Genomic DNA, 26,620 nt, shown 5'->3' on the forward strand with positions numbered 1-26,620 from the left:
ACTCTTCCTCTAAGATGGTAATTCTTAATAGTTCTGGAATCTGGACATTTCAGCATGTTGTCTGCAGACTACTTCTTCAACATGGCTCTGCTTTTTAAATGTTTATTTCAATTGTGTGATAGTTTTGACTTCAGAATTAGGAGTGCAGGGAATGGAGGTGATCTTTCCTAATGTTCTACCAAGAAAATAGCTGTATTAAGCTGTTTTCAGTTTACAAATTATAAAAGAACATAATTCTGGTATTTTGCATTTAGTCTTAACAAAAATCCAACTTATTTTGGGTGATAGTGTTAGCAGAGGCAGGTCACTATAACTGAATGTTGAGTTATGGTTTTTTTCTTTTCTTTTGTTTTTACAAGAAAGATTTACCCATTTTGCTCACATCCTAGTTCAGATTATATGTCACAGAGCCAAAATTTGCTTAATTTATTAGCCTTTTAGTTGGAATTCACAGCATAGTGGAAAATGTTTGCAGATAATTCTGTGCAATAGTAGAAACTTCAGTTGATTCCTCGTATTTCTTCAGGGCAGTGATCACAACCAGATTCAACGTATGCACAAAGCAGCGGATACCATGGTAGCGGCCGTCGCTGATTGCTTTTACCATGTTGGATCCATTGTCAGTCTCAAAGACCTACTTCCAGCTAGGTGCCTTGAACTCAAATAGCTTTTCCCACAGACTTCAGGATGTGAGCTAAGGTATGGCCTTTTTTCATGAGCTGGGCCTACATATGGGTTGACAGTAACCTGCAACTTTTATAGAAAAGAGACTACTGGCTGTAGTTTAATATTAGACAATGACTAGTTGTAGTCATCGGTAGGCAGGGAGTATGTGTTCTTCATATATTTGAAGTACTCTTGCCTTTTGGACATTCTCCCTTTTTCTCCTGTATGTTTTTGTCAAGAAGATGATTCACGTAAAAATTTCTCATTTGAGCCTGGTGTAAAGGTCTAAAATATATCTGTTTTATGAGTTACTATTATCTTTAAAATGAGATATATAAGATCATTTTTTTCACACATTTGATATAAAAAATAACATTTTTTAAACTTGTAGATTTTTGTACTTTTTTTAACATTTTTTTAAATTGGTGGTCAAAAAAATTTATAAAATTTACCATCCTGACTATTTGAACTATTTTAATAATAGGAATGTCTCCTACTAATCATCTTTTAAGAACTGGAATTAGGAAATTGGTATTCATGTATAGGGCTTGAAATTTAGAATGAGTAGTTTTTCCAAGGGTAACTTGCTCTAAATTGCATTGATGCAGTTTACTGTCCATGCCAGACATTCTTATTTCTTCAAGGAGAAAGTACCCTAATTCTGGAAAAATGAGCTTCACTTCCATATCTTTCTTCTCTGCTTGGCAAGATGTGTTTCTTAAGTGAAATCTTTATTGAGCGTATAATGGATCAACTGATGACAGGTTTTAGGAAACCATCTTTTATTTTATTATGGCTATAACCATAACTCTTCTGGTTTTTCAAACTACTTACTGTTGTTTTCCTATTATGGTCAGTGGCCCTATTACTTAAGAATTTTTTAAGCCCTGGTATTAGAGGAAGAATCATTTACAATTGGCAGGGAGAGAGAGTACTTACAAATACAAAAGGAATATTGTCAAGCAGCTTATGTACTTTTCTTGGCCCTCATTGTTTGTCACTGATTGTGAATAGCTGTTGGTAAATGCAGAAATTGAGAATCTGTTGGAGCTTATCTACCAGAATTATATCTTTAAGAAAATCTCAACTTTATAGCTATAAAAGACCCAATATCTTGTTTGATTCTAGCACTTAAAATGCCGCTATTTCAATCTTAAAATATTCATTCACTATATTCTCCTTACATATACATGCAAACGTATATGTTCATATACACGTGTACACATGCAGGAGTTGATGACTGAAATGATGTTCAATATAACATCTACCAAATGGTCCTGAGTGACAAAGGAAAGTTGACCATGTGTTCTCTGTGACTTCTACCTCAGGGAAGATAAGAGCATAGGAGAAAAGGCAATAACCCAGTGACACATTAAGTCATCTTGCCAGGTTAAGCAATATATACCTTATAGTTAAAAATGTCTGTGGATACTCGTTTTTTCACACACTATGGGAATCAATTCAAAACACATGCATAATACTATGTATGTTTACCCTTGCTACCCACCTGAGTGGCACTTCTTAATTTACCTCTTATTATCTCCCTAAAGTTAAGCACTGAATTGCTTCTGAGTAGATTTTTGTCTTTGTGATAAGGAACAGTTCATTTATACATAAATAACCATATCATTTTGTTAAGGACTCTTCTACCTTTTGTCAGTCTTTGTATAGTTCTCTAAGGCTCCATGCCCACTTTGTGAAATACTGTTTTAATAAAATTGCCAAGTCGTTTTGTTGGTAGGTATACAACTAGAAAAATAAGTGATGTGTAGTCTAGATCATACCTTAGCATGAATATTTTAAACAACTTTATTTATATGTGATTCAGTTCATATTATCTAATGTATTAACAAAGATGTAAATTTTAGTATATAAGATGTAAAATTTCAGTATCTAAGCAATAGTGTAATGATTATTATGTAAATAATATATGCTGAGAGTTGAAATAGAAAAAAGGATATTGATATTCACTTGTTATTTTCAGTGACTGTTATGATAAAATTCTGTATTCATCTAGAAAATTTAAAGAAACATTTTGATGCCTTATAGACTGAGACATTGTTGTGGTACATCCTATTATGATGTAAAATTTGATACAAGGTTGGGTACCTTTTAGACCCTGAATAGGTAATGCCTCTAAAATGATTATGTCCTAAAACTTAGTGTTTAAATACAGTTTCGATGTATAAAAGCACATTATATTAAGATACCTAGCAGTGAACCTGTGTTTAACTCTGGAATATTTCTTTTATTTTTCCCCTTGGGAATTAATATATTCACTGTGAGTGAAATACAAATACTATTAAGGTGAAAAACTACATATGGTCCTTTGATTCCCAAGTCTTAGAAGACGGAGGATAGACTTCTGTTACTTTTAGATAATAGAAGTGACTTCTCTACTTCTAGGTATTTATAATTAGTGTCAGTGTGTTTTTAAAAGTGTGAATCCAAGGACGTATCAGGTATCTGGGTCTTCTTACAGTATGGTATTTCTACAATGTTTATTGATTGATTGATTGATTGCATTTGAAGGAAAAACCTACCCAAAACTTTATTTATTATGCTAGGCATTATTGTATGACTTCAAAAGCAACAATGAATATAGTTTAAACTATTTCTGCTATATATCATATGTATGTCAAATGAAATGACACTATCCTTCTGCTTTTAACCACTTTTTTACTTACAGAGGTACTTATTTTTCAATTCTAAAATCTTCATTTTCCTTGCATTTCTTTCCATATTAAAAAAAAATTCAGATCTAAAAGGGAAAATGTTAAAACAGGAGTAAAACCAGATGCATCTGATCAAGAACCAGAAGGACTTACGCTCTTGGTACCAGACATCCAGAAGACTGCTGAGATCGTCCATGCAGCTACCACCAGTTTGCGGCAGGCCAATCAAGGTATAGCACTGCCACTTCTCTGCTGTTTTTCTTTGGATCCGGAGATGTTTCGTTTACTTCTGAAAACTCCCTTTCTTTTTCTTCTGTGTTAATGGTTTTCAAGCAAGTTCCTTTACCTAAAAATTTGTTGTCAGGTTTTCAAATTAATCATGAATAGCCTCTTAATTTTAAAATATTTATTTCTATTATGTATGATTAATACAAGATTCGGTAGGCTAACAACATGCATCCTGATTTTCTCTTCTTGTTGGTAGTTGTGAAATTGAAAAATGCCATCATATTGGATAGGAAAGAATACATGAAGACAATGTGTGAGAATTTAGTTTAAATTGGTATTTTCATGTCTTAGCAATGGGAGATATAAATAATTCTGTATTATCTATTGTTTTGCTTCTGCTGTTTTGCCTGATTAGATAAAACTAATTAACATTTTAAGAATTTAAGCTTTAAAGTTGATAAGGGTCTTAGCCCTATAAGTTAGTTATGTTTATGAAATAGAAATCTTTTATTCTTAAATGGGTACAATAGGAAGATAATTGTGAAGAATTGGGTAACTTTTTGGAATTAAAACTTGAACTCTTGAAGTTAATTGTTTTTGTTTTAATCTTTTAAGATGTATGCTTACGTTATTTATCTTGAAATATTAAATAACAGAAAAAAAACTAGGTGAATATTCAAAGAAGGTGGCTATGAAACCCAAACCTTTATCAGTATTGAAATCACTTGAAGAAAAATATGTGGCTGTTATGAAGAAATTACAGTTTGGTAAGTTGAAGTTTTAATCTTCGTTTCTTGAGATCTCCTTTCACATTGTGTAATAGTGCTGCTGAAATGTGTTCTAGTAAATTAAAGATTTTAAAGGTTCCTCATGATATGAATCATTCATATCCTATCAATATGTGTGTGTGCACACAGTATGTAGAGAGTATAAATATGTATGCGCACACATGCAAAAATTTTTATCATTTTATCTCTGGATTTATATATTTTTAGTTATATTTGGGAATCATGATTCTTTAGAAACCTAGGGGGAAAAAAAACCCCAAATCAAATGTCTAACGAACAGGCAGAAAGGGCTTTCTTTCTTTAAGACCTCTCCATTTCTTAAAAAAAAAAAAAAAGACCTCTCCATTTCTGTATATCCTGGCCCAAAGGAAACTAAGGCCTGAGACTTTTAATGAAGTCTGTTACTGTTGCCATTTTAGAATTCCATGAGATTTGCCTTTGGAAAGTACAGTTAATGTAGAGTTCTCTTGTAGCCTTTCCTATTCCAAAACTCTTGACAAGTAAAGACTGAAGAATACAGCCTATCAGTCCCTCCCATAAGGTGCTAGCCTATAAATAAACACTAAAATTCCAAATTTTGGTGACCATTAGTAACTGTTATTGTCTGTGCCTCTTTTCCACCCTTGAGAACCAGCCAAAGGACTTGGACTATATGAAAAACAACACTAAAGCAAGAGTTGTCTACTGTCTGAAACTTCTGTTTCAAAGCTTTTTAGCTTTTGCTCTACCTTACCTCCCAGGTTTGCAATAAAAATCACATACGGCAATATATCTGAAAATGATAAAGCACTCAGACAGACCTTTGAAAGGTCTTTGTTCATCATTTTTTTTTTTTTTTTTTTTTTTTTTTTATTTTATTTTATTTTTTTATTTGAGAGAGAGAATGAGAGAGAGCAAGCACATGAGAGGGGGGAGGGTCAGAGGGAGAAGCAGACTCCCCGCCGAGCAGGGAGCCCGATGCGGGACTCGATCCAGGGACTCCAGGATCATGACCTGAGCCGAAGGCAGTCGCTCAACCAACTGAGCCACCCAGGCGCCCTTTGTTCATCATTTTAAGATTGGAAGAATTGAGGTGAAGTGTATATACTGTTATTCAGAAAGAATGTAACAGTTCTGCCAATGGATCCATGTTTTTGGAAAATTGTGCTTGCCATTGATAGGTTGTGACCATTTTGTTTAATAAACACTTGAATTCAGGGGGCTCCTCAGTTGGTTAGGGGTCCAACTCTTGATTTCAGCTCAGGTCATGATCTCAGGGTCATGGGATTGATCCCTCACCAGTCTCCACACTCAGCAGGGAGTCTGCTTGAGATTCTCTCCCTCTCCCCCCACCTCCACGTAATTGTACATGTGCTCTCGCTCTCTAATAATAAATAAACCTTTAAAAAATAATAAAAACAAATAAACACTTGAATTCAGGAAAATATAATAACTACAAATGATTATGAAAGTAACAGAAATATTGCTATAATTTTAAAGTTGCAAGACACCAAGAAGAAATGCTATACAAATACAACATGAATCCTAGATACCCTCCAAGGGTTATCATACAAAGGAATATGAAAATTACTGGGGAAAACCACACACATACAAGGATCAAGTATGATCCTTGTAGCCACATTCAATATCACAATTAGCAGGAAAAGGAGTCTCAGAGTTTAAATAGATAATTTTTTGAATCGAATGAAAGCCTTTGTGTAGTTATAATTTGATTAATGTATTTTGTTGCAAATCTTTTTTAAAATTAAATTCACTATATCATGTAGAATAAAACAGCTGAAGTAGACTGGAGATATGTCAAGAGCTGTCAGTAGCATTGCATTAAAATGAAATACTTGAGGGGCGACTGGGTGGCTCAGTTGGTTAAGCATCTGCCTTCAGCTCAGGTCATGATCCTGGAGACCCTGGATCGAGTCCCGCATCGGGCTCCCTGCTTGGCAGGGAGTCTGCTTCTCCCTCTGACCCTCCCCCCTCTCATGTGCTTTCTCTCTCTCAAATAAATAAATAAAATCTTTTTAAAAAAATGAAATGCTTGATATATACCTCCGCCCAGTTGGTCTGCACGAAGCAAGAATCAGATGTTAGATGGATCTGTCTTTAGCTTCACATTTCTATATACTTTTTCACTTTGTGACAGCCTGTTTTCTATGAAAGCATTCCTCTGTTCCACTTCCCCCCACCTCAGAAACTTTTTCTGCTTCTTTATTGGTTATCTAATTACGTTTTTATTATGAATGAGATTTGGTCTGTGAGTTGCTCCAACTAGGTAACAATGCATATTTACCAGAACCTTTAATGTCCATTCCTGGAATGGAATTTTGAACCTCAGCTCAGTAGACAGTAACTTTGTTGGGAAACCCCTGAAAGCACGCTTAGCTTAAAAAATAAATCCTGAAAAATCTAAGACCTTTCTAGTCTGACTCTATTAGGTATGTCAGAAGAGTATCATTCGGTTGCTTCCCACTTAGCCCCTTTAGACATAGCACTACTAATACTTGCTAAAACTATATAAAGAGGAAGAAAAAGTGGTCCATAGTCAATATTCAAGATTTTAAGTAGCATTTTATAAACCACATATGATTTGCTGTTATTGCCGAGCTTTGGATTTACTGATCTTTAATCATTCACAGAGGCTTTGGATATAACTAGATTTAATCAGCTTTTTAGGTTCTTTATTTTGAATTTTTATTCACTATTTTTGCTCTTCTTTTGAGTATATAATTTGCAAACTTTAATTTCCTCTTCAGTGGTTAGAGTTTTAGCCAGGAGTGGGAGGTGTCAGGAATAGGGTAGTGGAGAGAGAAGAGATGACTATTCTAACCAAGAATTGGTTTCCTTCTACTTGGGAAAACATTCTTCCTGGTGGGCAAAAATTTATATAGATTGAGTTACTTTATATAACCTTACTATATCATTGAAAAGCTGATTTTGGCTTTTTAGAAATCTTTTAAAAGTGATTATTTTTTCTCTTCCATTGTTACTGTTACAGTTCATGAATCCTGTAAAGACACTGTAGGATATAACTATCATTTGTTTTCTGATACTGTACAATACCATTTTTATTTCTCTTAAAAATTTTCCTAAATAAATAAAATCTTTTTTTTGTTGTTTTGTTTTTTTTTAAGATATTTATTTGACAGAGAGAGACACAGCAAGAGAGGGAACACCAGCAGGGGCAGAGGGAGAGGGAGAAGCAGGCTCCCCGCGGAGCAGAGAGCCCGATGCAAGGCTCGATCCCAGAACCCTGGGATCGAGCCCCGCATCGGGCCCCCTGCTCAGCGGGAAGCCTGCTTCTCCCTCTGCCCACTGCTCCCCCTGCTTGTGTTCTCTCTCTCTCTTTCTCTGACAAACATAAATAAATAAAATCTTTAAAAATAAATAAATAAATAAATAAATAAAACATTTACTATTTCACAGTTTCCTTGGGTCGGGAATTCAGGAATGGTTCAGCTCACTGGTTCTGGCTTAGGGTCTCTTACAAAGTTGCTGTCAGGATGTTGGCTGGAGCTTCAGTCATGTGAGATCTTGACTGGCTCTGGGGGCTGAGCTTTGGAGCTCACTCATGTGACTGTTGATAGGAGGCTTTAGCTCCTTGCCATGTGAGCCTCTCCATAGGACCTCTTGAGTGTCTTCACACATCGCATCTAGCTTCTCTGAGAGAGAGTGCAAACAGGAAGCCACACGGCCTTTTATGATTTACTTTTGGAGGTTGTATACCATTGCTTCTGCTTTATTCTTCAAGAAGTGAGTCACTAAATCTAGCCCATACTCAAGGAAAGGGGAATTAATTTTTACCTTTTGAAGAGGGTGTCACAGACTTTGTGAAAGTATATTTTTTTGATAAGACTTTATTTAGCACACATGCACACGCAAGTAGGGGGAAGGGCAGAGGGAAAGGAAGAATATCAAGCTGACTCCAGGATGAGCGCGGGGCTTGATCTCACTGACCCAAGCTGAAACCAAGAGTCCAATGTTCAACCGACTGAGCCACCCAGGCGCCCCTAATTGAATATTGTAATAAAATTTTGGTATTAGTAGACCCTGGTCTCTTATATGCATATGATAGAAAAGTTTTCCTCCAGGCATGCGAATGGGCTTGTGTGTTTCTGGTGGATTGCTGTTTACTCGAAGGAAATTTATCTCTGTATTATATGAAAGGCGGCAGAATTGGGCAGATGAAGTAACTCCAGTTTACAAGTTTACTGACAGGAAGTAATTTTGCCGAGACAGTACATTTGATCAGTAACAGTTATATGTACTATATAATAAACTAAGTTTTCAACATTTCTTCTTAAATTAGATTCTGCTCATACAGAGTTGATGATAGTTTCTACAAGAAATGCACCAAAAGTTTCTTTTTCTCTCTGAGAGATCTGTTAAATAAAGATGTGGCACTCCTGTTTTAAACATACGGAGTGCACAGACCTGTGACACTTTATAGGTCTTCCCTCTTTTTCTACATTATAAACTCCTTGAAGGCAGATTTAGTTTCCTATTTATCATTTAACCCAAACAGCCTAGCCTAGAGCCTTGCACTTGGTAAGTTCTTGGTGAGATTTGGTGCACTAATGCTAATTATAATATAGCATTAAAGTTTTTCCATATATTTAGAATTGTATGAACACTAGATCAAAAATTACTGTTGCTTCTAATTACAGTATTTCCCCTAGTATGTGGTTTTGATTTAGTGTTACAATTTATATAAATCTCTTTGTTGTAACCCATTGGTTAGGGTGGAGTAATCTGAACTAGAGATAAAATTCAAATCCACTTTTTTCTTTCTTTTGTGTACAGAGTTTATAAGTAAAGAATAAGTCTTTTCTAAATCTGCCTAAATAGATGGTTAAGAATTAGCCCATTAATTATATTTTCTCACTGTACTTAGAAGATTACCCTAATCATCTTTTATTCCATTAACTTAAATTCTAAAAGTAATGTAAGAGTAAACTTCACCCTGAGACTTTTGTTTTCGGATTCCAAAATCAGTGCAAATATAAAAAGACGTATTCTTGTCTTTAAAAATGAAAATCTGAATTGGCAAAAACATTACACCACTCATTTTAAGAATAAATTGTCTTGTGCTTTACATTGTTATAGCTGCTTGATACACTCTATCAGTTTGTCCACAGTGTACATCAGAAAGCATTTCCTGGGGGTGCCTGGCTGGCTCAGTGGGTAGAGCATGCGGCTCTTGATCTCAGAGTTGTAAGTTCGAGCCCCATGTTTGGGTGTGGAGATTAGTTAAAGATAAAATCTTTTAAAAAAAAAAAATCATTTCGTGCTTTTGCTTCCATTACGTAGTTCATCCATCTAGCAGTAGGTATGACATAAACATGTATAATTCCTGTTTTTTCAGTCCTCTGCACATTGTGGGGTTTTAAAATTTTTTTTATTTGCGTATAGTTGACACACAATGCTCCATTAGTTTCAGGCGTACAGCAGCGATTCGTGATCTCTGTACCTTCTGCTGTGCTCACCACAAGCGTAGCTGCCATCTGTCACCATACAGTGCTGTTCCAGTCTGGCTGACTGCTCTCTGCGCCGGGCTTCAGTCGCCTCCATTTGGGGTGGAAGAAGGGCTAGTGATTTCTTTGTGATTTTTGTCATTGTAACAACTATCCTCCATTCTAGTTCTTTCTCTTTTTTTTCAGTGTGTTTTTTTTTTTTTTTCTTGTTCTTTTAGATACATTTGAGATGGTTTCTGAGGATGAAGATGGGAAATTGGGTTTTAAAGTAAATTACCACTACATGTCTCAGGTGAAAAATGCAAATGATGCAAATAGCGCTGCCCGTGCCCGCCGTCTTGCCCAGGAAGCCGTGACGCTGTCCACCTCACTGCCTCTTTCATCCTCTTCGAGTGTGTTCGTGCGCTGTGATGAGGAGCGACTTGACATCATGAAGGTAGAAAAAACAACTATTTCTCTGTCTCTCTGGCTAATGTCATTATTTAAATATTCATACAGAGCGCTAGAAATAGCATGAATTTTAATAAAAGTCTTTTGACCATTTTGGACATTAGTGAAACGAGTCCTTTTTTTAATGTTAGAGTATGTGTATGAGACTGCTTTTCAAAATAACTAGAAGAAAATACCAAAATGCCTTCCTTGAGTCAAGGTTGTATGCAGCCGATATTTTTAAGAGCTTAGTATCAAAGGATTTAGTGCTGGTCAATAGAAAAAAGTCGTTAAGATTTCTTCCTTGTCATCCAAGATGTTTCTCTTGTGTTTTATACTATCAGTCTTCAAAATTATTCTTTTTCTTTCCTTTTCTAGGAAATTCATGTATTTACAGAACCATAATATCTATGAATTAAGTAATGGTAGTACAGTAATAAATAACTGCACCTTTATGTTTTAACACTATGGTGGTCTGGCCTTAAGTTCTAAGCGATTGCTGCAGCAAGAAGATTATAAAGATTGGACACCCGGCAGGGACGGGAATGGTGGCACACCTTTCTTTACATTTGTTATTTTATTCTGGGTTACAGCTTCCTTATATGCACAGCTGTTAACTATTGACACATTGACTTGAAGACCTTTTTTGCTTGCTTGCTTTTTTATTTTGCTCTTTTGGGTAATTTTTTCAGTAGAAATCTCATAGACTTTGCCTATTTGACCACACTCTTACCTGTTCCTTGTTACACATAATAGCCAATTATAGAATGGTTGCGTTGGGAAGCATTATATCACTAAATTGACCGCGTAAGTTCAGACTTGTGACTTTGTCTCTGCTAAACATTATGCTGGACCTAAATAAAAAAGTGCCAACACGGAGCTCCCAGCCATCTATCAGAGTTGTCACAGATTGAGACTCTAGTGCCACTTGCCTCCACACACAGCTATTCAGGACCAGAGGCTTTTCTGCTCATGCCTTGCACAGTTAGTATCTGTTGATCAACTTAAACAAAATTCATTAAATAACTGATACTCGCTGTTGGGTTCTCTGCTATTTTTTAGACTACCAGTTACCCTATGGGAAATACCTACTGTTCTCTCAAAACCTTTTTATCATAAGTTGTTACATGAGAACTTTTGTTAACTACTTGTCTCATTATCCCAGAAAAAAATATTTAAAACTAAGTTACTTCTCAAAATGTTAACTTACCTGAAGGTGTATTGCAGAAAATTACCCTCATACCTTTTGGATGTGATGATGAGTATACCTAAAATCTCAAATTGTTAAATACAATAGAAAATATCATGAAGGAAAGCTCTTAGAAAAATAGTAACTTAATATTAAAGGGTATTTGATGTTAAGGTAAGCTCTCCTGCTGCCAATAAGGCATCTTTCCTTTAATAGCCCATTTTCACCAAAACTAAATAACTTTAATCCTAATCTAAAACCATTTCTAGTCATGTTGTTATTTTTAACTTTTAATCTCATTTTTAACACGTTCTGGTAGAGATGTATGTAGGATGTAAGAAGGTTATTCTTATTTCATGTTGGATTGTGTTTTTCTAAATCACGAGTAGTGTTAAGGAAGAGTAACATGGACTTTTGTGTATTTGTACATGCATACTAGGTTCTGATAACTGGTCCAGCGGACACCCCTTATGCAAATGGCTGCTTTGAATTTGATGTATATTTTCCTCAAGATTATCCCAGTTCACCTCCTCTTGTGAATCTAGAGACAACTGGTGGTCATAGCGTGCGATTCAATCCAAACCTTTATAATGATGGCAAGGTAATGTAATTTCGGCCTTCTGTTTCTAATGCCAAAGTACTATAACCAAAGGTTCTTTGTAATTTAAGCAAAAATTTTCTTTTGGTTATCTTCTTTCCGAGAGTTCCCTGGCTTTCTTCATGCTTCTCTTTCCTGTATGCAAAGATTAGCCTGAGGAATGAGAGAGAAGGAACCAAAAAGGGCAGAAACACAACAGTGTTGAGAAGCACTTAGTCTTAAGAAGTTACTGAGGGACTTACTCAACATATTCCTTGGCCAGTTGAGACTTTGTCCTGAGCCAAAGGTCTGTCTTCGTCTCTCACCTTTCTTTACTTTCCATATCTCCAATTCCAGTTACCTTTTCACAAGTGCCTCAGGATAGCAGAATGCCAAAAGCATGGTCCTGTCAACTCTGTATTCCTTTTTTGCATATCATCACTTTTTCTTGCTTTCATAGCTATCCATGTTTTCCATGATACATGTAATTGTGAACTTATGTTTGCCATTTAACTTATGTTAAAATGTTTTATATTTTTTAATAAATGGGAAGATGCATTCTATCTGAAAAAGAAGTTGACTAAGAGGTATAAAAGCATTTCATATGACAGTAAACCTTTTAAAATTAGACTTAAAAGAACAATCATCACTTTTCAAAGTAATTTTGGATAGCTTGATGGAATTTCAACAGTGAATTCCATGCTGGAAGTATTTCATGTTTAAAAATTACTAGATGATCAGAAGAAATTGATAGACTTCATAAGCAGACACTTTGATGATGAGAGGAGCAAGTGCTTGAAGTTGATCTGGTTTATTAAAGGTGAACTAAGTTTTCCCTTGGTTTTGTCTTCATCATAAACTCAGATCATAAAACTGGAATTTGCTTTGTGAGTTTATTGCAGGAGATTTAATCAGAGGTAGACCTTAGTTGCTTTGGAAGAACAAAGAATGGGTCTTTTATAACTGAGCAGAGAAGAGGATATAACAATGTTGACTTTACTGAAGAGAGACTAGAATCTGAAGAGTTTAAGTGTAAAATATTAAAATTTATTTAAGAAATTACTTCCTTAAGACTTAATGGCATAGGGGTGCCTGGGTGGCTCAGTCGTTAAGCATCTGCCTTCGGCTCAGGTCATGATCCCAGGGTCCTGGGATCGAGCCCCACATCGGGCTCCCTGCTCAGCGGGAGGCCTGCTTCTCCCTCTCCCACTCCGCCTGCTTGTGTTCCCTCTCTCACTGTGTCTCTCTCTGTCAAATAAATAAATAAAATAAAAAAAAGACTTAATGGCATGAGGGCTCCTGGGTGGCTCAGTCATTTAAACGTTGGACTCTTGGTTTCTGCTCAGATCATGATCTCAGGGTCATGAGATCGAGCCCCGTGTCGGGCTCCTTACTGGGTATGGAGCCTGCTTAAGATTCTCCCTCTCCCTCTGTCCCCCCCTCTCTCCCTTTCACCGAAAAAAAAAAAAAAACAGGAAAGAAAAAAGAAGACTTGGATTCCAGATCTCTAGGTAGGGGTAAGAATACCTGCCATTGGTAGTCACGGGGATGCTCTAAAAATGAAGTGTTTGACAGTACCTTAAGTAATGGTGTACAAAGCTGTACAGGTGCAAGTCTCTTAAAATTATTAATGAGGGGCACCTGGGTGGCTCAGCCGTTAAGCATCTGCCTTCGGCTCAGGTCATGATCCCAGGGTCTTGGGATTGAGCCCCGAGTTGGGCTCCCTGCTCGGTGGGAAGCCTGCTTCTCCCTCTCCCACTACCCCTGTTTGTGTTCTCTCTCTCACTGTGTCTCTTTCTGTCAAATAAATAAATAAAATCTTCAAAAAAAAATTATTGGGGCCCCTGGGTGGCTCAGTCGTTAAATATCTGTCTTCAGCTCAGGTCATGATCCCAGGGTCCTGGGATCCAGCCCTGCATTGGGCTCCCTGCTCGGCGGAAGCCTGCTTCTCCCTCTCCCTCTCCCACTCCCCCTGCTTGTGTTCCCTCTCTCACTGTGTCTTTCTCTGTCAAATAAATAAAATCTTTAAAAAAATAAAAAATATAAAAAATAAGAAAAAATTACTAATGAAATTATGTCCTAAATGAATTAGTATATTTTGCATATTGCTATCACAGAACGATTGCAGGAAGAGCAAGGAGATGGACTTCTCAGCTTTATTAAGGACCACTTATTTGCCAAGTCTGTTGCCCATTATATGAAATTGTTAGTTTACAAGTATAGATAAAATGTCCCCAGTTCTGTTTTTCCCAGAATGACCTCTTAACCTCTGTTTGGCAGATAGTTTGAGTTCATTCTTGCTGTCTGAGTGAACAAGTATCTGTGTTGTGAAGTTTGTTCTGAGGAACCCAGCAGATAGATCCTCAAGGCCCTTGCCAGGGGGTCTTTGAGTCCTCCTCCTTCCAACTTCATGTTTATGTGAAGCTAAATTTTTCCATATACTTCCACCTAAACAATATATTGTAACAAATTGAATGTAGAGGCAAATAGGAAATCAAGATCTCTTCTATTAAACCATATCCATTTGGAAATTTACAAAATTTTGAGAGAGATTTCTTTTTAAAGATTGTTATTTATTTATTAGAGAGAGAGCACAAGCAGGGGGAGAAGCAGACTCCCTGCTGAGCAGGGAGCCCGTTGCTGGGCTTGATCCCAGGACCATGAGATCATGACCTGAGCCGAAGGCAAACACTTAACCAACTGAGCTACCCAGGCACCCCGAGAGAGATTTTTTTAATGTAAAATGGTACTACTTTTTCCCACTGAAAATTTTTTTTAAAAGGTTTGGCAAAGGGGCGCCTGTGTGGCTCAGTCATTAAATATCTGCTTTCGGCTCAGGTCCTGATCCCAGGGTCCTGGGATCAAGCCCCACATCGGTTTCCCTGCTCAGCGGGAGGCCTGCTTCTCCCTCTCCTACTCTCCCGGCTGTGTTCCCTCTCTCGCTGTCTCTCTCTGTCAAATAAATAAAATCTTTAAAAAAAAAAAAAAAAAGGTTTGGCAAAGAGTTATTTTTCATTATGAAGGAATTGTAATGCCATACAGATTTGGATCACATCTGAAGATGCCAGTTTGTTCTAACAGACTGACCTTTAGTGTTTTGCTGGGGGACATAAAACTGAGATACTGTGACATGATAGCATTTCAGTTTTGCTTCTAGTTGTGGCAGTTTGCTTTTAAAAAGCACTCAATTCTGTTTATGCTTTCTTCCCTTCTTCCTCAGGTTTGTTTAAGCATCTTAAATACGTGGCATGGAAGACCAGAAGAGAAGTGGAATCCTCAGACCTCAAGCTTTTTGCAAGTAAACACATTTCTCTGAGTTTCACTTAGAAAATAAAGAACTATCTATATTTTTTTAAAAATTGGTTTTAGTGACCAAGAATAAACATAGTAAACCAAAAAAACTATCCTAAATAGCTTATAGGTGAGCAGTTATTACAATGAGTCTTGTCTCATCTGGAGTTTAGAATCTTAAGTTAGGGCATAAGACAAAAGTTGCACTTCGCCAAAATTACCTTTAACAAAATTCCCAAGTTGCCCTTAAAGTACACTATGGTGCAAAAAGATAACGTAAGACATAATTTTCTCCCATCTCCCAGTCACTTACAGGGCTTAAACTCATGTGAGTAGAATTACTAAACTACTAGTATTACATTTTCTTCCACATATAATACTGTTTTTCTGTAATCTCCTTAATAATGGGACTCATCTGAGGTTCAGAAGCACTGTCCTAGAATTCATAAAACTTGGGATTTGAAGTTCTTATTTTCCAGAGCATTTGACACACATATTTCATAGTCTTGAATTTTGGAAATTAATTTCCACATACCACTTGAGCACATAATATGTTGTATTATAGCCCATCAAATGCTTTTTGTTGAGGCTTTACCTCCATAGTTAAGAATCCCAGCTAAGAGATGAACAGGTAAGCATGTTAATAACATGAATTAACTTTTTTGCTTGTTTATTGAGGAAGCAGAAACAAATCATTACTGCTCATAATAGTTTAAACTCACATTTAAAGTTTAGTGTTTAAGAGAAACCACCATAAATTATCTCCAGCTAAGCCTACCCTGAAAAGATTCTTTTTCTACACTCTTATTTTGAATTAGGTGAAAGAAGATATGAAAAATAATTCCTTAGGATGTCACTTTTTTGGTTCTCTGGAAAGACTTTGCAGTATCCTCATGAATTAAGAAAATAGTACCAAGGGGCACCTGGGTGGCTCAGTTGGTTAAGCGTCTTACTTCAGCTCTGGTCATGATCCCAAGGTCCTGGGATTGAGCCCCATATCTGGCTCCCTGCTCAGCGGGGAGCCTGCTTCTCCCTCTCCCTCTGCCTGTTGCTTGTTGCTCCCCTTGCTTGTGCATGCTCTCTCTGTCAAATAAATAAATAAAATCTTTAAAAAAAAGAAAATAGTACCAATAATTTTTCCCTTTTTGTTAATCTTGAGACCAAGAAAAAAAGTTAGATGATTCATGCAGAGAACTATAAGAAAGTTACTAGAATATTCCTCCCAAGTACTACTTCATTTTAGAAGTGATTATTTCAATTCTAATCCAAAAACTTTAAAATATTTTTTTTATGTGTATATTACTCTTGTCAACACAAACTAAGCTTATGACAAGTTTTACTACAAAAGGAAATTCAGAGATATCCTATTTTTCATAAAGTAAATTAGACTTAGCTGAGAATTGAATTTTTTGTTGAATTTATATAATTTAAAAAATTATAATTTTCAAAGCTTTTTATTTTAAAATTTAATTTGCTTTTAACTTTTATATTGCCTATATACCTAATATATACCCAAAATCTGTGAAATAAAGCAACTTATGCTCAGGGATTTAAATTTTACAAGTTTGGAAACTTAAGTACCCATACATAAAAATTTTCTTTTCTATATATTCCCTTTAGGGTTTTTTTGTTGTTGTTGTTGTATACATAGTTCACAGAATGATAATTAACATATTAGATACATCATTTGTACATTGTTCTGTTCACTTAACATTAGAGCATATCCATTTTTCCAAGTTATGTTTTTATAATTAATAATCTTTTGAGTTCATATACTGTAATTGAACTGTTTCTCCATTATTGACTAAATATTTCATTTCTGATTTTTTTAGTTTTATAAATGATAATAGTTACTATATGACATTCTCTTTATTTTAGATAGTTGCCTGAGTCTAGGTTTTCAGATCTGTGACAAACTGACTTGGGCAGGAGCAAGAGGAGGCTCTCTTTTCTGTGCAAAAGTGAATAGCCTTGTCTTCCTCCAGATCTTAGGGAAGAAAGCTTTCAGTCTTTCCCCATTGAGTGTCATGTTACCTGTGAGTTTTTCATAAATTCTCTTCATCAGGTTGAGGACATTCCTCTTTATTCCTGGCTTACTGAGTATTTTTATTACAAATGGATGTTGGATTTTATCAGATACTTTCTCTGCATCTGTTGAAATGATTCTACTATTTTTTAAATTTTATTAATACAATGTATTATACTAATTTTGGGGTGTTAGACCAACCTTGCATTCCTGGGATAAATCCACTTGGTCTCTTGGTGTATAATTCTTTTTATATATTACTGGATTCAGTTTGCTAGCATTTTGTTTGAGGATTTTTGCATCTGTCCTAAGAAATACTGGTCTCTTTGTGAGGTTCTTTTATTATATATTATACAAGAAATAAATGCATGCAGTCAGGAAAACATTGCTCTTTGTGCTCTGTTAGAAACTTCTTCAGGGGCAAACTAGGGAGGATCAGGGAAAATTACTTAATTTTCTTCTTGGTTAGATTTTGGGAACCAACATTGTTTTACCTTTTTATTTATCACATGTGCACAAAGGATAAAAGTACTTTTGCCAGATTGAAATTATTCCACAAAAAGTTTCTGAAGGCTATATACAATTAAAAACAATTCCAAGATATTTTGAACAGTGGCAAGCTTTATTAGAATTGCTTGGTTTCTCTGTAGTGAAATTCTTAAAAGAATAATGGTTATTTGTATAAAAATATCACATATGGTAGTCTTATGACATAGGTCTCATATCCATCAGTAACATAGTAATTGTCTTAACTATTAGCACAATTTAAAATCAAAAGTCTTATTCATTAAAACTTTCATCAGAATTGTTACAGTAGCACCAAATTTTAGCATTGCTATAACTAGTTTTTAATGTTGCTATAATGTACTTAAAATACCTATTATAATGCTTTGTGAATAGTTTCATCCAGTTGGATGTTAATAAAGATGTCATATGCAAGAGGAGTTAAACATAATTTATGGTTCATGTAATCAACCATTTATAATAGATATTACCATTGGGGCACCTGGGTGGCTCAGTCAGTTAAGCGTCTGACTTCAGCTCAGGTCTTAATCCCGGGGTCCTGGGATCGAGCCCCATGTCTCAGCAGGGAGTCTGCTTATACCTCTGCCTCTCCTCCTCCCCCTGCTTGTGCTCTCTCTGTCTCTCTCTCAAATATATAAATAAAATTGTTATATATATATATATATATATAAAATAAGCATTTTATATATATATAATTTTTATTTATATATATATAATGATATATATATGAAACCATTTTTCTTTTTCTTTTTTTTAAAGATTTTATTTATTTGAGAGTGAGAACAAGCAAGAGAGTGAGCATGAGTGGTGGGGGCGGGGAGCAGAGGGAGAGGGAGAAGCAGACTCCCCGCTGAGCAGGGAGCCAAATGTTGGGCTCAGTCCCAGGACCCTGAGATCATGACCTGAGCTGAAGGTAGACGCTTAACTGAGCCACCCAGGCTCCCCTGAAACAATTTTTCTTAAAATGGAAAGTTCTGGAAATCATCCACTGTTTACAGTCCTACTCAATAGCAGCATAATTTTCCAGAGGCAGGTACTTACTATTTTAAAAGGCTAAAAGCATTTTACTAATTAAGAGTGTTTCCCTCACACCAAAGATGTTATTATTTCTTCTAATAGAGTTTCTTGTTGCAAATTAGTATTTTGGATTACATACTCTGTACTTTCCTATGTTTGAAATATCCATAATAAAATTTTAGATACAACATGAAAATACAGGAAATCAAAAGTTAATAATTCCTAAGGGATGTGGGGTAGAAGGAGGAATATGGCAAATTAGTGGATAGTCTAAGGATAAGATAAGAATGAGTCACAAGAATGGATAGTGGTAGGAATAAAGTGACCAAATGAATATATAAAACTGTAGGAGACTTGATTGCTAACTAGTTGAGTGGCCTGGTAGAAGACCATCCAACAGCTTTAAAATTTTTGTTTTCACACAGATAGTGAAAGGAAGCTGTTACATGGTTCTTGATTTGGTCAGTTCCAAACAAATTACAATGAAAACCTCTTGCACTTTTGTGGATACTAATATAAAACTGAAGAGGAGAGGGACTGTAAATTCAGCTTATGAATAAAAGTCTGTAACTCTTGACTTTGTTAAAGTATCAAAGGATTGACTAGGAATCAGGGAACCTGTATTATAGAATGAAAATATATTGTTTATTATTAACTTAAATATAACTGTATGTATATTAATATACTATGCTATGTAATGGGTGTTTTTCTGTTATTCATTGTCAGCTCATATTCTTAACACTTTAGCCAGATGTAGCTATGATAAACATCATATTTTGGTTTGATCCAGGTAGCTCTTTTAAGTTTTGTTGATCAAAATGGAACTCATGATGCGGCACCTGGGTGGCTCAGTCGGTTAAGCGGCTGCCTTCGGCTCAGGTCATGATCCCAGGGTCCTGGGGTCGAGCCCCATGTCAGGCTCCCTGCTCGGTGGGAAGTCTGCTTCTCCCTCTCCCACTCCCCCTGCTTGTGTTCCCTCTCTTGCTCTCTCTGTTATATAAATAAATAAAATCTTTAAAAAAAAAAAATGGAACTCATGCTGACTGCTTTCCTGCAGGCCCATGTTACATTAAGTAAAAAGACTATTTTCAGAGTAGAAATGATTTTGTTTTACATTATACTGTTTTGTGGATGCCTGCTGTTATTTTTACTCCAAGAAAGAATAGCCACTGTGGATAAATTAAACTTAATGAGCACTACTGCTTAACTCCCAATGAAAGTTTATTTAATTCTCACAGCCATTCTTTAAGTAGTTGTTATCTTCATTTTACAGATGACCAAGAAATAGGTTCTGAAGGGGCAAGTTATTCTGCTTACTGTGGTCTCTGACTTAAATATTTTACATTGTTCTCAGAGCTAGATAATTTTTAATATTGAAAATCAATTCCTTTTAAAAAAGAGAAATCTTTTCCTTCCAAAGATTTCTTAATTTACTGTTTTTTTCATGCCCAGTTTTATGGCTACAGTAAAGTATGCTGTGAATAAAATGAGTAAATAAGTCAGATAATCCAAGTTTCCAGAAAATTCCATAAAATGAATGTTATGACTCCTACATAGCTGAGTTCACTGAAGAAAAATAAAGTAGCATTTGTATACTTCCAAAGTGGTGTATGTTCGTTTGGTTTTTCTTAAGATTTTATTTATTTATTTTACAGAGAGAGAGAGAGCACAAGTAGGCAGAGTGGCAGGCAGAGGGAGAGGGAGAAACAGGCTCCCGGCTGAGCAGGGAGTCCGATGTGGGGCTTGATCACAGGACCCTGAGAACACGACCTAAGCCGAAGGCAGCTGCTTAACCTACTGAGTCACCCAGGTGCCCCCCAAAGTGGTGTATGTTTTAAAAAGCAGGGGAACCTGAGTGGAGCAGTTGATTAAACGTCCGAATCTTGGTTTTGGCTCAGTTTGTGATCTCAGGGTTGTGAGATCGAGCCCTACGTCCGGCTCTATGCTCAGCACAGAGTATGCTTGAGATTCTCTCTCCCTTTCCCTTTGCCCCTCAACACTTGTGCTCTCTCACTCTCTAAAAGAAATAAATCTTTTTTAAAAAGGCAAATACAAGGGCGCCTGGGTGGCTCAGTCGTTAAGCATCTGCCTTCGGCTCAGGTCATGATCTCAGGGTCCTGGGATGGAGTCCCACATCGGGCTCCCTGCTCAGCAAGAAGCCTGCTTCTCGCTCTCTCATTCCCCCTGCTTGTGTTCCTGCTCTCACTATCTCTCTCTCTCTCAAATAAATAAATAAAATCTTAAAAAAAAAAAAAAAAGTTATTAAAAAAAAGGCAAATACAAGATGCCTTTAAAAAGTATTTATTTTCCTTGGAGTAAAAATAAAGATTGCGTCTTGGCTCGTTTTTCCTACAAGTGAGTATTATTAAGAGTGCATGGTTACCATTATGCTCTTTGAGAGTCAGGACAGTTAGAGCACAATGTTTAAATTGGTGTGGGATGTTTATAAATAAATGTTTTTATAGCAGTTTCAGGAAATATCTTTAGTTCTGTTTTTTCAAGGATTCAAGAATATAAAATATAAGATATACAAATATTATGAGTCTATTGTACCTGTTTTTTTAAAAGATTTTTTGTATTTATTTTTGCAAGGAAAAGAGAGAGCATGAGTGGGGTGGGGGGCGGGGAGAGGGCAGAGGGAGAAGCAGGCTCCCCGCTGAGCAGGGAGCCTGATACGGGACTCGTTTCCAGAACCCTGGTATCATGACCTGGGCCAAAGGCAGATACTTTAACTGACTGAGCCACCCAGGTGCCCCACTACTGTACCTATTTTAATTTTGCTTTTAATAATACAGTATTTCAGGGGCGCCTGGGTGGCTCAGTCGTTAAGCGTCTGTCTTCAGCTCAGGTTATGATCCCAGGGTCCTGGGATGGAGCCCCACATCGGGCTCCCTGCTCAGCGGGAAGCCTGCTTCTCCCTCCCCCACTCCCCCTGCTTGTGTTCCCTCTCTCGCTCTGTCTCTCTGTCAAATAAATAAATAAAATCTTAAAAACATAATAATAATACAGTATTTCAGTGTCCTAATGATTAACATCAATTCTATGGTGATAAAAATACGTGGAAGCACATATTAAAAGATATCAGTTTACTGGTAATAAAAATGTCCAATTATAACTTGTCTTTATTTCTTTGTTCCTCAGGTGTTGGTGTCTGTTCAGTCCCTTATATTAGTAGCTGAGCCTTATTTTAATGAACCAGGATATGAACGGTCCAGAGGCACTCCCAGTGGCACACAGAGTTCTCGAGAATATGATGGAAACATTAGACAAGCAACGGTTAAGTGGGCAATGCTAGAACAAATCAGAAACCCTTCACCGTGCTTTAAAGAGGTATGTTCAATAAAATTAATGAAATACTTTATTAAAGGCATTATAGAATATTGTTTATTAGTATTGTACCTGCCTTTATATTTAGATAGTCTGTGGTATACTAAACTTAACTATACTTTTAATCATAAAAGATGAGTAATAATATAATAGAGGTGAATTTTAAAACCACCTACTTCCTACAAGGCATCTGACTATATTTTGGGACAATTTTTTAATTTCTTATTTTTAACAGTTACCATTCTACTAGCAAACTGTGTTTTTAAAGTAGTTCTCATAAAAATATTATTTTTTATTAGAGGTCAAGGTACTTTCTAAAGTTGTCTTACAAATAGAAACTTTGCCCTTATACTAATATCCGTGTGTGAATATTGAAGAGAAGACATTTTCTTTCCTTTAGGAAAAAGTTGGACTTAGTAAGTTTCTGAAACCTGTCTTGATATTCACAAGTGCTTTTATTTCATCACCTGAAAAGTGACTCTCCCTGTGGTTAGTTGTCTCTCCATAATCTTCCTAAAATATGATTGTATTCTTTTGTTTGTTTTTAAAGATTTTCTTTATTTGTCAGAGGGCGAGAGAGAAAGAGAGAGAGCACAAGCAGGGGGAGCAGCAGAGGGAGAAGCAGGCTCCCCGCTGAGCAGGGAGCCCGAGACGGGGCTCGATCCCAGGACCCTGGGATCATGACCTGAGCCGAAGGCAGACACGCTTAACCGACTGAGCCACCCACGCATGCCAATATGATTATATTCTTCCTTACTTCCCTCCCTCTCTCAGTAAAAGCACTGTCATCTAAGCCCCATACCTGTACCCCTTGTGACTTGATTCTTTTTCTGACATAACACGTTCAGTCTAATGACAAATCCTGTTGGGCTCCACCCTCCAAAACATAATGAAAATACGGTGGTTAAAACCATCTTGGCCATTACCAACCTATTTCAAGCCACCGTTACCTACCTCTTGCTTGGATATTTGAAGTAGTTTCCTCACCAGTCTTCCTGCTTCCACTCCTGTCCTTCTGCAGAGATTACCACACATAATCTCATCGTCTCCATTGACTTCCCATTATATGAAGAAGAAAACCCAACGTCCTTACCATGGCCTACAAAGCCCCACGTTGTCTGGCCCCTTTCTAACTCTTCGGCATATCTAGGAATTTAAAGACTTTTGGTACCAAATGTTAGGATGTGCAGCAACTGAAACTCTGATGCACTTCTGATGGGAATATAAATCAGTATAGCTGCTTTGGAAAACTCTTTAGCAGAATCTGATCAGCTGAATATATGCTGAGTGACTAGCAGTTCTACTACTTGGTATGTGCTTCCTAGAAATTGGGTATAGAGAATGTTCATAACATTATTTGTAACTGTCAAAAACTGGAAACAGTTCACTTGTCTATCAAAAGAATGAATAGACAAATTATGGAATATTCATAAAATGGAATACAGCAGCATGAATGAACTGCTATGCACGTTAGTGTGGACAAATATAACTACAATATAAGAAGCCAAGCATAAACAAGTACATTTCATGATTCCTTTTATAAAAAGTTCAGAAATGAGTAAAACTAACATGCTTAAAGAAGTCAGGATAGGGGCGCCCCCAGAATAGTATTTTTTAATTGATATATTTCCAAATTGATCTATTTTCTAACTTAAATATGTCAGAAGTAGACTCCTACTGCTTACACAGGAAGGAAGAAATTCTAATTTTTCAAAGAGAATTTTTTAAGTTGCATGTAAAAACCACGGTTATTACAAGGAAGGTTACCTTTGGGGCGCCTGGGTGGCTCTTGGTTTCGATCTCAGAGTTGTGAGATGGAGCCCCACGTGGGGTTTCGCACTGGGCATGGAGCCTGCTTAAGACTCTCTCTGTCCGTCTGTCTCTGCCCCTCCCTCCAGTCCACACACAGGAAGCCTCCTTGCACGTGTGCTCGCTCACTCTCAAGCAAACGAGGAAAGTTAACGTTACAAAGTACAATCTTAACTATAAATTAACCAGAAGATAAAATTAACAAAGTAATAATAGTGCCTGTTTTTAGGGCTCTGTTCTGATTTCTGTATCAATATCTTTGACATTTGGAATGTTTTTAGTTATTTAGGTATTTATAGAGTTTTCTTTTAAAGGTTGAAAATTTGCCAGTTTTTCTGTTGTCAGTACCCTCCTAATTATTTTCTCCTGGTTATTAATTTACAGTGCTCACCTTGTGAATATATGACATTGTATTTGTCTTTATTCTCTCTGATAGGATTAACTGTTTGAATGTCTGGTTTATCTTGGGCATTGTTTTCTCCTGTAGAGCTGGGCATTTCAACACACGTCAGCTGATGTCATTAGCCTGATTCCTCCCTGTTAATGTAAAATTCACTAAACTGAGTTTTGTGGAGACAAAAACGTTGCGATTGTCTTTTAAATTTCATTTCTTTGTAAATTCTGACCCGAACACCTTTTGTTGCCTTGGCTGTTTTATTCTCAAGGTTATACACAAACACTTTTACTTGAAAAGAGTTGAGATCATGGCCCAGTGTGAGGAGTGGATTGCGGACATCCAGCAGTACAGCAGTGATAAGCGGGTGGGCAGAACTATGTCTCACCACGCCGCAGCCCTCAAGGTGAGTAAGCCATCCGAACAGGAGCCCTGCTGGCGGCTTCACAAGAAGAGCTGTAGAGTCATTGACAGAGCCCTAGTTACCAGGTGGTAGAGGAATCAGGACTCAGAGAAACAACATTTAAGTTCAGAGGCCTAAGTTGCTACCCAAAAGTCTGTAGAAAAGGGACATCAATTTTTGACAATGAGTTGACACTTCCTAAAAAGGATGTTGACAACAACATGTGCTCTGTGAATGACTTTTTTTATTCTTTACCTTTTCTCTTTTGCAGTTTACTTTTCATTCTACCCAAGGTCCCCACACCCAGTTCTCCACACCAGCGACCCTGGCTCCCCTCTCTGCTCCCTCAACTCTCCCCTCCAGGCCTTTACTCTCATTTTCACCTGCTCTTGCTAGCTCACTGCCATTCATCTGCAGCTTAAATTTAACTTTATGGAAACCTGCCTTGACTTAGATCACTTCAGTTTAAGCTTCTATAATACCCTCTGTGTGTTAAAACACACAAGAGTCGGTCGTTTAACTGATTGAGCCACCCAGGCATCCTATATTTTTCATATAAATCATTTTTCTCTGTCTTAAAATCTTCAGATACTATTTCACTCCTCCTTCATCTAGTATACTTGGTCAGTACTAGGTCTTATCAGTGCTGCCTTCAGGGGGAGGCTGCCTCCCCTCTCCCCATTGTTTCTTTTCAGTTCCCACAGCTTAGTCTGTTTGACCAGCTTCCTTGGACTTAGTTCTCCCCTTCTAGTTCTTTCTGTAGTCCATAACCAAATCGATCTTCCCCAAACCTGTGTTTAGATAGCTCTTTCTTTTAAACAAAACCTTAGTGACGAAAGTCCACCCTTCTTTGGCTTTGTTATGTCAGTTGGTGTCTTGCTTATATCTCAGATTCTTTTACTCTGTTATTTCTGTGTCGCTCAGGCCTGGAAATCTCTATCCCTGAATCAGCCCAAATTTCTGTCATCCAACTATACCTTCGCTGCTGAGTGCTACTTGAGAAACATATGCAGCTACTTGGCTTAATAATCCCACAATAAAGACATAGGATTCCCCCTCAGCTAAGCCCTTATAATTGTCAAATTTTTCTTTCTCCTTCCCTAATGTTTTCTCCTGTTGTCCACAGTGGAAGGGAAATTGGAGCTAGAGAAATTACGAGTTAACCAGCATGTTAATATATTTTGAAACCTTACAAATGGCTACAAGTGTGTAGTTGTTATTATCTTGTTTATAGGTCTTAGGCCTCCAACCCAAAGTTAGTCTCTGTGAAGTCAGAGATTATATCTTCCTTATTCTACTCATTGCTTTTATATTGTCAGTGTTGAACACAGTGTCTCATATATAAAAATTGTTCTGTAAACATTGGTTAGTTAATTTTCAAAGCCCTGGTGTGATACTTGAGGTCATCTCTCTCCCAATAGAAAATTATAAACCAAAAATTAATATTTATAGACAACTGTCCCCTCTCTGTTAATATCTCTACATCTTTCTCTAAATGGTAGAATACAAAATTATATAATCTCTCTGGTTCTTTTTCACTTGCTTAAATTAGAAACAAAATTTAGGGGGGCACCCAGGTGGCTCAGTTGGTTAAGCGTCCGACTTGATCTCAGCTCAGGTCTTGATCTCAGGGTCATGAGTTTGAGCCCTGTGTTGGGCTGCACACTGGGCATGGAGCCTACTTACGAAAAAAAAAATAGGATGATAAAATTGTAACTGAGGGTTGCTGGAGTGGAGGGGGGTGGGAGGGATGGGGCGGCTGGGTAATGGAGATTGGGGAGGGTATGTGCTATGGTGAGCGCTGTGAATTG

General features: G+C 36.8%; 1 protein-coding gene across 8 annotated transcripts in view; it reads left to right on the plus strand.

Annotated features, from left to right (window-relative positions):
- The window catches only part of BIRC6 (baculoviral IAP repeat containing 6), a 226,517-nt gene that overhangs the window by 198,162 nt on the left and 1,735 nt on the right, over positions 1-26,620 (plus strand). For 7 of the 8 annotated variants that reach the window (XM_032410257.1, XM_032410255.1, XM_032410260.1 and 4 more), the window contains 7 exons: positions 3,426-3,571; positions 4,226-4,336; positions 10,041-10,258; positions 11,880-12,041; positions 15,238-15,315; positions 22,018-22,206; positions 24,678-24,812. In XM_032410257.1, coding sequence (XP_032266148.1) covers positions 3,426-3,571; positions 4,226-4,336; positions 10,041-10,258; positions 11,880-12,041; positions 15,238-15,315; positions 22,018-22,206; positions 24,678-24,812 — 1,039 coding nt within the window. Of the gene's footprint in view, positions 1-526; positions 700-3,425; positions 3,572-4,225; positions 4,337-10,040; positions 10,259-11,879; positions 12,042-15,237; positions 15,316-22,017; positions 22,207-24,677; positions 24,813-26,620 lie in introns of those variants that run through there. The other variant, XR_004300267.1, reaches the window with a different exon arrangement.

This window comes from Phoca vitulina, unplaced genomic scaffold (genome assembly GCF_004348235.1).
Source record: "Phoca vitulina isolate PV1807 unplaced genomic scaffold, GSC_HSeal_1.0 scaffold12, whole genome shotgun sequence".
In the NCBI taxonomy this organism is placed as follows: domain Eukaryota; kingdom Metazoa; phylum Chordata; class Mammalia; order Carnivora; family Phocidae; genus Phoca; species Phoca vitulina.